The 14,155-nt window shown below is 42.5% G+C and overlaps 1 protein-coding gene across 1 annotated transcript in view; it reads right to left on the bottom strand.

The window, feature by feature from the left end:
• The window catches only part of LOC126195669 (putative neural-cadherin 2), a 119,957-nt gene that overhangs the window by 34,303 nt on the left and 71,499 nt on the right, over window positions 1-14,155 (bottom strand). Inside the window, exon 6 of the mRNA XM_049934295.1 lies at window positions 4,143-4,376. Coding sequence (XP_049790252.1) covers window positions 4,143-4,376 — 234 coding nt within the window. The remainder of the gene's footprint in view (window positions 1-4,142; window positions 4,377-14,155) is intronic.

Consider the following 14,155-nt stretch of genomic DNA (forward strand, 5'->3'; position numbering starts at 1 on the left):
AAAGGCTGAAACTGGAAGTGCAGAATGACTAGAGAACAAACGTAATGATTTAGAAGCATATATGACTATGGTAAGTTAGATACCTCTTACAAGAAAATTAAAGAAGCCTTTGGAGAAAATGGGACCACTTGTATGAATATTAAGAGCTGAGATGGAAAAGTAGTCATAAACATAGAAGGGAAAGCTGACAGGTGGAAGGAGTACATGGAGAGAAATGCATGTAGATGAAGATGAGATGGGAGATACAATACTGCATGAAGAATTTGACAGAACACTGAAGGACCTAAGTTGAAACAAGGCTCTGGGAGTATATGACAATCCTTTAGAACTACTCCTAGTCTTGGGAGAGTAAGCCATGACAAAACTTTCCCACGTGGTGAGCAAGATGGAGGAGACAGGTGAAATACTATCATACTTCAAGAAGAATACAATAATTCCAGTTCCAAAGAAAGCAGATACTGGCAGGTGTGAATATTACCCAACTACTAGTTTAATAAGACATGGTTTTAAAATATTAACACGAATTCTTTACAGAAGAATGAAAAACTGGTAGAAGCTGAACTCGGGGAAGGACAGTTTGGATTCTGGATAACTGTAGGAACATGCGTGGCAATACTGACCTTACAACTTCTCACAGAGAATGGGTTAAGGAAAGTAAAAGTATGTTTATAGCATATGTAGACTTAGAGAAAGGTTTTGACAATGTTGACTGGCATACTCTCTTTGAAGTTCTGTGGGTAGCAGGGGTAAAATACAGGGAGCAAAAGGCTATTCACAACTTGCAAAGTAACCAGATGGCAGTTATAAGAGTCGAGAGGCATGAAATGGAAGTAGTGGTTGAGAAAGGAGTGAGACACAGTTGTAGTCCATTCCCAACGTTATTCAATCTGAACGTTGTGTAACCAGTAAAAGAAACAAAAGAAAAATTTGGAATAGGAATTGAAATCCAGGGAGAAAAGGTCTGCTGATGACATTGTAATTCTGTCAGAGACAGCAAAGGACTTGGAGGATCAATTGAATGGAATGGACAGTATCTTGAAAGGAAGATAAAAGATGAACATCAACAAAAGCAAAATGAGGATAATGGAATGTAGTCGAATTAAATCAGATAATGCTGAGGGAATTAGATTAAAGGATGAGACACTTAATGTAGTAAATGATTTTTGCTAGTTGGGAAGCAAAATAACTGATGATGGTCGAAGTAGGGAGGATATAAAATGGAGACTGGCAACAGCAAGAAAAGCGTTTTTTGCAGAAGAGAAATTTGTTAACGTCGAGTACAGATTTAAGAGTCAGGAAGTATTTTCTGAAAGTATTTGTATGGAGTGTGGCCATGTGTGGAAGTGAAACATGGATGGTAAACAAGAAGAGAATAGAAGCTTTTCGAATAGGATGCTACAGAAGACTGCTGAAGATTAGAAAGGTAGACCACATAACTAACAAGGAGGTACTCAACAGAATGGGGGGAAAAGGAATTTGCGGCACAACCGGATTAAAAGAAGGGATTGGTTGGTAGGGCACATTCTGGGACATCAAGAGATCGCCAAGGAGGGGACTGTGGAGGGTAAAACTCGTAGAGAAGCGACAAAAGATGAATGCAGTAAGCAGATTCAGAAGGATGTAGGCTGCAGTAGGTACTGGGAGATGAAGAAGCTTGCACGGGATAGAGTAGCATGGAGAGCTGCATCAAACCAGTCTCAGGACTGAAGACCAGAACAACAACAACAACATGGATACATAACTATGGATAACTGAAGATTCCGATTTCAACTTGTAAGTGATATACTTCCTATGTTTTTGTGTACGGCTAGCTGTTTGTAGTAAGTCAGTTTTTCTTTTCCTTCTTGTTATAAGCTTCTGAATAATTCAAACAATCAGAACAGCACATAACATAAAAACAATAAACTGCAGCACTTACATTAAATTCAGCTGAACGTACGAACTGAAGTGACCAACAAAACAACAGCCGAACTCAAGTAAGCCCAACAATGTATAATAAATAGCTAGTATTGGCTACAGCAGGGACAGGTGATAGCCGATAGTGCTATCGATATATCGATAGGTTTAAGATATGGTTTGGCAAAACACTGTTTTGAAGCGCGAAGAGGTCCATAACTGCTTCCTGTACACCCTCGTCCGACGGAAATCGCCGTACACTCAAAAAGGCCTTTTTAATAGAGACTGAAGGCGTGCTAATCGCATGGGAAGAGATCAAGGCTATAGGGTGGGCGCTATGGTGTCTCCCACTTCAGTTGATGTAACTTTTGCGTTACCTTGTTGCGCTATTTCACAAAACTGCATTTCGGCAGACATGCAGACCCGTACTCATTCTATTCTTCACTCTCCTATGGATGTCTAGCAGTATTTGTTTTTCGGCACCCAAGAAAATAATAACAGCATGTTCGTCCTGTTTGGGCGCATTTGGTAATAACGTCGTCATAGTTCACCTTTCCGCATTTACCGCAAGCACGTCGGAAACACACGAATGCCACACTAATACCTTGCTTATATACCCGCTTCGAAGTCGCACTACGTTGCATATACGCAGCAGCAACTCCCTAAAACGGAGACGTTTTGATCGGCCCTCGTATCTTTAAATTGCACCACATGGCAACTAGAAAGTGTGTAATATCATTTAGTTGATGGGAGAGGGGAGGGGGCGGTCGTAACCCCTGGAACCTCCTCCCCCCCTCTTTGGTCATGTACCTGGTGAAGATGAGCAAGTGACCTCTAACTGTAAATCAGTCTCCCTTCTCTATGAGATCTCAGTCTGTTTATTGAGTATATGACACGCCCACTTGCCCTAGCAAGTTTGACGACTGTGCCAGGGAATGGCCTGGTGATGGTACTTGGTCAGTTGCCAGCAGACGAAAGTGCTGTCATAGAGTAAAGTACCATAATAATTTTCTCTTTTTTGTGAAGGTTTCATACGACAGTTCGTCTACCATGCAGGTTTCTCTATTATGAAAGCGACGTATTATCTCAGGAAATCAGTTCTGGCAGAACTAAAGAAGAAAAATTATCCCATTGGCAGTTCCTTGAACTTACTGAGGCCTTTGATTGTACAGCTTGTAAAATTCTATGACAGAAAATAAAATAGTGTGGTGTTACGATCACTCCTCTTGAATGGATGGAATAATTTAGCAACAGAAAACTGATATGACAGGTGTATGATTAAACTGGGATTGGGGAACATTAAATACGGTGTCCCACAAGGTTAAGTGCTCAGCCTGTTCCTGCTGTTGATCTACATAAACAGTTTACCCAAAACACTGAAGGACTCTTCAAAAGCTTTCGTGTTTGCTGATGACTACTGATACAGGGCCCAAATGTATCCACACTAGACAAAGCAGCAGGATAGTGTAACACACTTAGAACCGTTTCACAGCAAACAACTTAACCTTAAATTTTACACAAACTCATGTTATGCTAATACAAATAAATAAAAATGATTGGCGACGGCTAGAATGGATATCAATGAGCCTACACTGGACAAGGTTCCATATCTGAAGTTTTAAGGCATCCAAATGGATAATGCGCCATAGTGGGACCAGAAAGTGAAAGTGCCTATTTTGTTCTTGAAAATCTGTGTCTCTTTCTTGAAATTCACTATGTGTCTGAGCTGTACACGTAATTTGGCCACACGGTAAATGATATACATCATCAGTGCAACTAAAAGTTTGTGTACTATGCATAACAAATGCGAAAAAAGGAGTTGCTAGTTACAGAATAAAGATCGGCGGGAGCAGCAGCATTCAAAACTCAGCCGATAAAACCGTTATATTGATGAAAATATAAATGTATGAGAAGGGAGAAAGGCCGGAACACATCTTGACACAAAAAACGTTACAAAACAAGTAGCTGGTTGCTGCAATCAATTGTCGTCAGTGATATGGACGAAACAAATGTTAATATCTTATTAGGTACGTGTTCATAAAAAAAATTATTATAACTTTTAGAATGTGAACACAAAATGCAATCGTCGAATAATGAATAATGAAAAATGGTATTAAATAATGTGCCTGCTGTTCAACTTGTAGCTCTGTATGTTTTAAAGTATAAATAAATAAGTAAACATGTTATAGCCAGGCAACTACTATTCCACTAAGATCTTTTGACGAGTAGAAACGAATTATAGTTACCTTCCTGGCCTCCTCCGTCTGTAGCGACAACCTGAATGGTAAATCTGGGCGTACGCTCTCGGTCCAGACAGCAAACCACCGTCATTATTTCGCCAGTGTCAGGGTCGATTTCAAACATGGGCGAGCCTGTTCGTTCATCCACGGCATTTTTTTCAATTGAGTATCTCAATTTGGCGTTGCTTCCTTCATATGGGTCATCATTGTCCACTGCTGTGACGTTCAGAATAAACGTACCTGGCGGAAAAAGACATCGCATTTCGAAGAACTAAGATATTTGGACATAATTAAAAGGTGAGCTTAAAATTTTCATTAAATCAACTGTAATCAAAATACACAATGAGCATAAAAAATGCGGACACAGGACATACTAAACTGAAGCATGTTTATCCGCTGCTATCAGCTGATCTTAGTATATATCTGTGAGTGCGGAGATCCATAACATGTTACTGCAGAGCAACGCGTTAAGTTCAAATTTTATCAGAAATAGCAGAAAATAACAGGTAAGCAGGCACTCTCTAGTACATGTCGAACAAGTTACTATTAGACCTTTACAAACACTAGGATTGTATACTATAGCCTATCATTGTAATGTCCCAGAAACAAACTAACCTAAATCCATCGTTTCAGTAACAAAAGATTATCTCCTCATGACGCTCACCTGCATGAGAATCACTAAGCAAAACTAAGCAAAGTGATTCAGTTTCTATCCTATCTGCGAGCTGTACATTGAGATTTGAGTTGCATAATCAGATTGAAATCCTGTATTCGATTTCCATAACAGTGACTGCATCGTTCGTATTGTGAGTTCAGTTATTTGCAACGAAAGCTGCACAGAGTTGGATGCTATTAGGTATGCCCCTGGAAGAAGGCGTTCTCTTGAATTCTTTTCTCCAATCTCACATGGTTTAGGTACTTGTTCATTAAATGAGAAGGTACTGGTTAACTTCGGTCATGTTTAATCAGCAGCAGAATATATCTGTTTCATGCGGCAAGCACCTGAAAGCTTTTGTCAGAGTGCGTTTGTAGTGAGTTTGGTTGGTGTATGCGTTACTGATCTATTACGCATCACATGTTTGGGAATCGATTTTAGCTCCACTGTAAGTGGTTCTGAAACGATGTGTGGTCGGTGATCAGACACACGCGTGTTGTGCGTAATTTTGACAGTCCAACTACGTGAAATATTAGTGGTTTATACACTATGTGATCAAAAGTATCCGGACACCTGGCTGAAAATGACTTTCAAGTTCGTGGCGCCCTCCATCGGTAATCCTGGAATTCAATATGGTGTTGACCCACCATTACCCTTGTTGACAGCTTCCACTCTCGCAGGCATACGTTCAATCAGGTGCTGGAAGGTTTCTCGGGGAATGGCAGCCCATTCCTCACTGAGTGCTGCACTGGAGAGAGATATCGACGTCGGTCGGTGAGGCCTGGCAGGAAGTCGGCGTTCCAAAACATCCCAAAGGTGTTCTACAGGATTCGGGTCAGGACTCTGTGCAGACTAGTCCATTACAGGGATGTTATTGTCGTGTATCCACTCTGCCACAGGCCGTACATTATGAACAGGTGCTCGATCGCGTTGAAAAATGCAATCGCCATCCCCGAATTGCTCTTCAACAGTAGGGAGCAAGAAGGTGCTTAAAACATCAATGTAGGCGTGTGCTGTGATACTGCCACGGAAAACAACAAGGGGTGCAAGCCCCCTCCATGAGAAACACGCACACACCATAACACCACCGCCTCCGAATTTTACTTTTGGCGCTACACACGCTGGCAGAGACGTCCACTGGGCATTCGCCATACCCACACCCTGTCACCATATGGGCACATTGTGTACCGTGATTCGTCACTCCACACAACGTCTTTCCACTGTTCAATCGTCCAATGTTTACGCTCCTTACACAAAGCGAGGCGTCGTTTGGCATTTACCGGCGTGATGTGTGGCTTATGAGCAGCCGCTCGACCATGAAATCCAAGTTTTCTTACCTCCCGCCTATCTGTCATAGGACTTGCAGTGGATCCTGATGCAATTTGGAATTCCTGTGTGATGGTCTGGATAGATGTCTGCCTATTACACATTACGACCCTCTTCCAATTGTCGGCGGTCTCTGTCAGTCAACAGACGAGGTCAGCCTGTATGCTTTTGTGCTATACGTTTCCCTTCACGTTTCCACTTTGTTATCACATCGGAAACAGTGGACCTAGGGATGTTTAGGAGTGTGGAAATCTCGCGTACAGACGTATGACACAAGTGACACCCAATCAAAAAATGGTTCAAAGGCTCTAAGCACTATGGGACTTAACTCCTGAGGTCATCAGTACCCAAGAACTTAGAACTACTTAAACCTAACTAACCTAAGGATATCACACACATCCATGCCCGAGGCAGGATTAGAACCTGCGACCGTAGCGGTCGCGCGGTTCCAGACTGTATCGCCTAGAACTGCTCGGTCGCCGCGGCCGGCGACACCCAATCACCTGACCACGTTCGAAGTCCTTAAGTTCCGTTGAGCTTCCCATTGTGCTCTCTCACGATGTCTAATTACTACTGAGGTCACTGATATAGAGTACCTGGCAGTAGGTGCAGCACAATGCACCTAATATGAAAAACATATGTTTTTGGGTGTGTCCGGATACTTTTGATTACATACTGTAGTTTGTCTGTCTGGTGTCTTGTATTAACTATGGTTTTGAGATCTTTGTGGGATCTGTTTGAAATGTGATTTATTCCGCATGTCAGTGGTATGATCCGAATAATGAGTTTATTGACGAGCAAATAAGTTTTGAATGTCATTGGAGAGAAACAACTAAAAAGTCCCTCATGTTTTCTGTGTCCAGTCTTGAGCAACTAAATTAAGATTGGAGGCACGACTGGCAGTTAGATGGTCACATTGTGGTGTTTTTCGACAGTATGTGGTTCGCGAGAGCCGTGTCTCAAAGAGTATCGAATGTAAATTGTTGCATTTTATTAATCTGTCACGATCGTGTTCGTGTTTGGTTGCTGGAAGAACGTGGGCGTCCCTGGTTGTCCCGCTGCTTCGTGTTCCTCTGTATTTGTTGCGAGTGTTCCTGGCGTACCTCGATACTACTTGTCTGTCGATCTGTCGATTAGTGTGTGTCTTCAGGATTGTCATGGAGTGTTTTGGGTGGTGGTAAGGAACAAGGCCCTTGTTGTTTGTGGGGTTAACATTTTGTATAGTTGCCCGTATCGGTTATTTTATGGACGTGTCCATATATATTATGTTGTGGCCTTGTGATGCATAAGGAACAGTCGCTGTGGTGTACTTTCCTGAGTGGTTGTCTTAATCTTTCATCTGCAAAACCCTTCACCAAGAACAGTTCTAATTCTTGTAGTCATAAATTAGTCTAAGACGCAGGTTACTTTTAAAGCTACCGCTGTATGCCGGGTTTTATTGCTCGTCAGGCAAGTACCTGTCTAGCTGAATCATAGTTTACCACAACAGACTCCTGACATAGTCTTAAGCGACGTCAAGCTCTTTATAGTTAAGGAATTGTGAATGCCCTAACTCAAGTAGCTTTCGGTGTAGCTTAGAGCGACCGTTATTGTCTTCAGTGTCTAGTAACTTTTATTACTAAATGGGCACGTGGAAAAATGTTACGTATGTAACTGCTTGTCTGTGAGACCTTGTTCTTAACCACTGTGTATGTTGCTTCACGTTTAGTATTTATTGAGGCCACAACTTTTGTTGAATTCTTTACTGCTTAAGTTTTATAGCATTGCTCAACAGAATGTGTTGGTGCGGTTTTAAATTTTGTCAGCAAGTGGCGTCGTTGCTTGTAGCGAGATCAATTTGCTTACACAGAGCTCTCCTTCAAATTAAGAGTGCTTCCGTTTTTCTTGGTCTTACACTCTGAGGAGTCAAGGTATGTGCGCCGTAGTTACCACTAACACAGTGCTAGTGCGGCATCTGGCTCGCTCCAAGGACGTCGGGCGTTCCTAATCGGTGTCGTCCGCGGTGATACGTAGAAGAAATTTGAGAAAAAAGAAAAGAATAAAAAACATAATTAAAAAATAAGTTTCTCAGCCCATCTGACCCTCGATCGCAAACACACAGCTCTCCACTCCCCAATCACCTTGCCCGCCGTTTCAGTACGGAGCAGAAACTTGGGTAACAGACAGGAATCAGAGAAACACGTTGCTTGCACCAGAGATGGGCATTTGGAAAAGAAATTGCGGCATCTCCAAGCTGGATCGTGTACCAAATACCATAGCATAAGAAGGGCTATGAGTGTCGATAAATCAATAATAGACCACAGAGGTGGTATGGACATTTAGAAAGGAAGGGTAACCACCGATGGGTAAAGAATGTGAGACAGTGGACCGCAGCGGAAAGAAGAAAAAGAAGAAAGTGTGGACGACCTAGCAGGAGCTGGAGCTGAGGGGTATGGGACTCAGTGTGTGCCAGAGGATGACAAGAAGGCGACAGGCACGGTCAGGAAGCGAGAAGCGGCGTCAGCCGCAGAATACTCGCAGCGTGATGATGATGAATCGTAGTGCAGTTTCTGTTTGTCTCATTATGTATTTCTTTCATTTACCTTCTACACTATACTGTAGTATTATTTCTTTTTATGTATGTTCTAAGTTTTATCGAGCTATTGTGCTTGGCAATGACCCATCATGAGAAAGTTACTTTCATTCTTATGTTTTGCACAGCAATATTGTCGTGGCGCGCACAGCCACACATGGTCACACTATGATATCATTATCCACCAATCAGGGATCGCCAACGGCCGCCAATCATCACTCCGGAATCAACGGAGGAAGACTGGAGCCGCCGTGTTAAATAGCCGGAAGAAAGAGAAGCAGGCGTCTTTCGAGCCGCCGCGGACTGCCGCCCGGAAGAGACTGCGACGCAGCTGAACGTCCGGGTGCCTCGTCTTCGCTACGCAGGCCATCGACCCCGGACTCTGCACCCGTCTACTTCCTCGGCATCCGCCCGAAAGCGTCGAGAGAAAACCCGACAAACGAACGTAAATTCAGTTCTGTTGCTAAGATTTCAATTCAATAAGGTGGCATAATTATTTGGCTTGTTGTAAAATTTTGGTAGGGGAAGAAGCCTTTTGTTTTTTGGAAGGAAGTTCATCTTTTTGTAAAATAAATCGGTGGCCTTGTGGTTATTTCTATTTCTGTCGGTGACTCTCGATCCAAGCTAACATGCTGCGTCCTCCCTGACAAGTATCCCCAACCCAGTCACAAACTTCGCTCGGTACGTCACATGCTCGTATGTCCTATAGAAACAATGTTTGCGGCACTGAGTCAAATGCTTTTCTGAAGTCAAGAAGTGAACACTGCTTCTACCTGACGGCCTTGATACGTGGCAGTCACGAGATAATGCAAGAAAAGTGTAATTTGGGTTTTCGGTATCCATACCGGTTGGCATGAAGGAAGTAATTTTGTTCGAGATATCTCACTACATTTGAACTCCTGTGCTTTCTTCTATCAACTGACCACGGTTTTTTATTCGAGGGATCTACAGTAGGCTATGGTTAAAAGCGAGGCTAACGCAGCTACAAATTCCTTATAGAATCTGATAGGCATTCCATCAGGCCCTGGAACTAGTTCACTTTTAACGATTTCAGCTGTATCTCAATGCCACTGACACTAATATCAATCTGACTCAATTTACAGTGATAAGAAAAATAACTTGGGGCAATGCACCTGGATTATCATTTGTAATCGAACATTGTAGATACCAATAAGAGCCTTTACATATGCCTAAAATTTCTTCCGGTTTCCTGAATGATTTTTTGACAGCTAGTATAGTTATTGAAGGCTTCACGTGTGGTCCTCTAGGCAGCCAAATAAATTACATTCAGCTTTTCACTATCTATAGCCCTATGCTTTGTTTCACACCCTTTACACAATAGTCTGTGTTTCTGTAAATGTTTCTTTACAGTGAGTGTATATCATGGGGAATTCCTGCCATCATAAAGTTTTTTGCTAAGTCCATACCTATCCAGCTCACGACCAACTATTCTTTTAAACTTAAGCTATCATTTTTCTGCAGCTTCTGTTCAGAGCTAAATATTTCTAGTTCCTCATTGAGAAATAACACTACTGTCTCCGTATATAGTTTGCTGAGCATGTGAGTCTACCTATTTGCCTATTCGTCTTATTTGCCCTTTGTACTTTGATTACCATTGGTGCTACAACTGTCTGTTCGTCACCGATAACAGTGTCAATGTGAACATCCTTAAAGAGTCAGTCTTATTTGTTGCAATTAGATCCAATCCCGTATTTCCATCAAGAGTGGGGCTCCAAACTATCTGCTCGAGGAAGTTTTCAGAGAAGGCATTTAGTACTATTTCCCAAGATGTCTTGTTATACACTCTGCCAACAAAACGGTAATCATTCCAGTTAACTGTTGGATGATTAAAGCCTCTTCTGGTGATTAGAGAACTTACATACTAGCAAAGTGAGGTTTTGTCTTAAGTTAATGCACATTCCTGATGTTGAGTCTTGAACAACAGATCTCGCATACAGCTGCAATTTGTATCTCAGTGGATATACAGGGTGTACATAAAGTCCGAAACACTTTCAATTATTTATTGCACAAGAAGCAAACATTGTACAGGTATCATACATATGTCATTTAGAAGAGAAACCCTGAAAGTTTTTTTCATGTATACCGCCACAGTGTAGTTTGGTAATTTGCAGATAGTCAGCGCTAGTCCCAAACATGGCGAATTCAGGTGCGAAGCGAGCTTTCTGTGTGTTGGATTTCGACAAAAACAGGTGTGCTACAGCTGTTCAACGGATGTTTAGAACTAAGTACGGTAAGAAACCGCCAACAAGGAAGGCCATTTACCACTGGCACAACAAATTCGTTATGATGGGTTGATTGGGCCCGGAAAAGGGAAGCGGACGTCCGAGTGTGAGTGAATGTGGAGCGCGTACGAGAGACATTCAAAAGGAGTCCAAAGAAATCGGTGCATCGTGAATCCCGTGACAGAAGCGACAGAAGCTGTCTATGAAACCATTCGAATTTGGGCTAGTACAGAAGCTCAATGACGACGACGAAGACAAGCGTTTTGACCCTTCCGGTCACCAGATCTCACCCTATGTGACTTTTTTCTGTGAGGACACATTAAAGATCTGCTGTATGTACTGCCTCTACCACGTGATGTAGCAGAGCTGCGGAAGGGAATACGGGAAGCGACTGCCACTGTCGACGTCTGTCGGGTCACTCATGGTTCGCATATCGAATGTTCGTAAAAATAACTTTCAGACTCTGTCTTCAAAATACAATATGTATGCCATCTGTACAATGTTTAGTTCCTGCGCAATAAATAATTGAAAGTGTTCCCGGACTTTATATACACCCTGTATATGTCTCAGAGGTCTGAGTTTCTTGTCTACTGCGACAAATGCACCACCTCCATTTCGGCACTTGTTTGCAAATACTTCTGCAGTTAGCCAGTGGGATTTTAATAGTCTCAGCGGTGGTGTGTGTGTGTGTGTGGGGGGGGGGGGATTTATTGGTATTTTTGCTGACCCGGATCTCCTAAAGCTATCGTTATATGAAATAGATTTAGAGTCGCCTAGTCTAAAAAACCCTGTGTGTACCCCACACACGGTCAGCTACTTGGATATAAGTCACTGGAGTGTAGTGTACACATTTAGTGGGGCCCTATAATTCTCAACCTATGGCGAAAGTCTAGGAAGTCACAGTGTAGTTTGTCACATAATCTTTGAAGTCTCTGATCCAAGCCTTCGTCTCAGAATCAGAGGGCCACAGTCAGTTCTGGAGACGATGTTGCAGATTATAAGCTTCATGGTAACTCCATGAGTGAGGCTGGTCTTCTCAACTTTCTCCTTCAGTCGCTGGAAGGCTCTGTCTATCATCTCGAATCCCAGATGACAGGCATCATTCGTCCCAATGTACGCCAAAATAGGCAGCTCGTTGTACCCTGTTACCTCAACGGCTGGCGGAACAGCCTATTGGACATCTTAAAGTAATAGCGCATAATATGATACACAGTATATTTCCCAATAGGTGAAGTGAGTATCATTGATTCAGGTCTAATTTCGATGGAAGACAGCGCCGCGAACTTGTTGCTGAAGGGGATGGATGTGACACCATAAGTTCTCCCTTGTCCCGGCCTCCTCTGTACAGAATGCCTAGATCCATCACCGAAATGCCACTCACAGGCAAGTGGACGAGAAATGATACATCCTGTACTTCCTGCAGAAGATACAGCATCTACAGAAGATGGTAGCACTAGAGGTGCCTTTAGTCTCGCTGGTACATGACTCTCAGTGACCCTCCTAACAGCAGCAGCTTCCAATCACTTGACAGTAGCAAGGGCGATTTCCAGCTGCTAATGAATATCAACTAAGTCAGCTCGTGCCCGAGAACAACACATATAGTGGGACTGCATTGTGGCTCGTGTAATACTTCACCGACCAGTGAAAAAATAACTTTAAACTACGCTTTCTGATTCTCTTTTAAATAATGGGTCTGATATGTTACAAGTAGTACAAGTTGCCTTTAAGAGCTAAAGCGATTATTGGCCAAAAAGAGATATCTATCACGTCGACAGAAAAACTTAAGACAAAATTTATAGATTCCTTGGTCACTAACAAACTGGAAAGCAACGTTAATTTACGATAAATACAGACAATGTACTCTCCTTTTACAAGAGAATACTGAGTGTAACATGATATATTAATTATATGCTATGACACAGTAAATCACAAACGTCAATTTACTACGAAATATGTTATGCGCGACCCTCGTACCATTCGAAAATACTCAAAAATATGCTTTTATTTATGTTCATATGCACTGAAGTTTATGGTGACTATAATTTTTAACGAGGAAACTGTATGAAGCATAAACATTCACAAGCGTCCAAAAATTCTCAAAAATATACGTTTTATCCACACACGTGCACAATGAAACGAGGGTACTGTTTCTTAAAATTTCTAAAAAAAAAAAAAAAAAAAAAAAACACGGGATCAGTTTCCAATTGAAGACATAGTACGAATTTTTCTTGGCATTAATACTCAATCTGTGATGATATAAACAAGTCATATCACAAAAAGACCTGGAGAAGGCGAAATGAACATTAAAATGTTGTTACTGTATCTAGAATTTCGAAACGGACCTATCTGGCACACGCGGAATCACACGAATAAAAACTAGGAAGCCGGCTTATACAAGAGGAACAATCAGTAAGTAATGCAAAACCTTTTTTTTTCTCCGCCAATTCCGGTTAAAAAAACATGGAATTTGTTTTGGGACATCGTGAAATATTCCTACTTCAGCCCCTATGGTTTCATGAAGTTTCGACACGTGGCGGCGCTATACGCAGCCTCCAGAACGGCGTCAGTAACGGAGATGCGCCCAAGGCAGAGTGTTGTCACTGAGTTTCTTTTGGCGGAAAAACGAAGCATCGCATATATATATATATATATATTCTTTAAGATCTATGGGGCCAGACTGCTGAGGTCATCGGTACCTAAGCTTACACACTACTTAATCTAACTTAAATTAACTTACGCTAAGGACAACACACACACACACACACACACCCATGCCCGAGGGAGGACTTGAACCTCCGACGGGGGGAGTCACGCGATCCGTGACAAGGCGTCCTAGACTCCGCGGCTACCCTACGCGGCGCATATATTCATAGGCACTTTCAGAACGTCTGCGGTGACCTGCCAGTGAACAAAAGCATGTTGAGTCGTTGGGCACCTGTCATCACAACAAGGTCACGCAAATCTGTCCGACCTCCCGGCCGTCTGCACACAGCTGTGATCACTACAATGCTGGGACGAGCGGTTAAAGGCGCTACAGTCTGGAACCGCACGACCGCTACGGTCGCAGGTTCGAATCCTGTCTCGGGCATGGATGTGTGTGTGATGTCCTTAGGTCAGTTAGGTTTAAGTAGTTCTAAGTTCTAGGGGACTGATGACCACAGCAGTTAAGTCCCATAGTGCTCAGAGCCATTTGAACCATTTTTTGAACTACAATGCTGGAACG

The sequence above is a fragment of the Schistocerca nitens genome, chromosome 7, assembly GCF_023898315.1.
Source record: "Schistocerca nitens isolate TAMUIC-IGC-003100 chromosome 7, iqSchNite1.1, whole genome shotgun sequence".
Lineage (NCBI taxonomy): Eukaryota > Metazoa > Arthropoda > Insecta > Orthoptera > Acrididae > Schistocerca > Schistocerca nitens.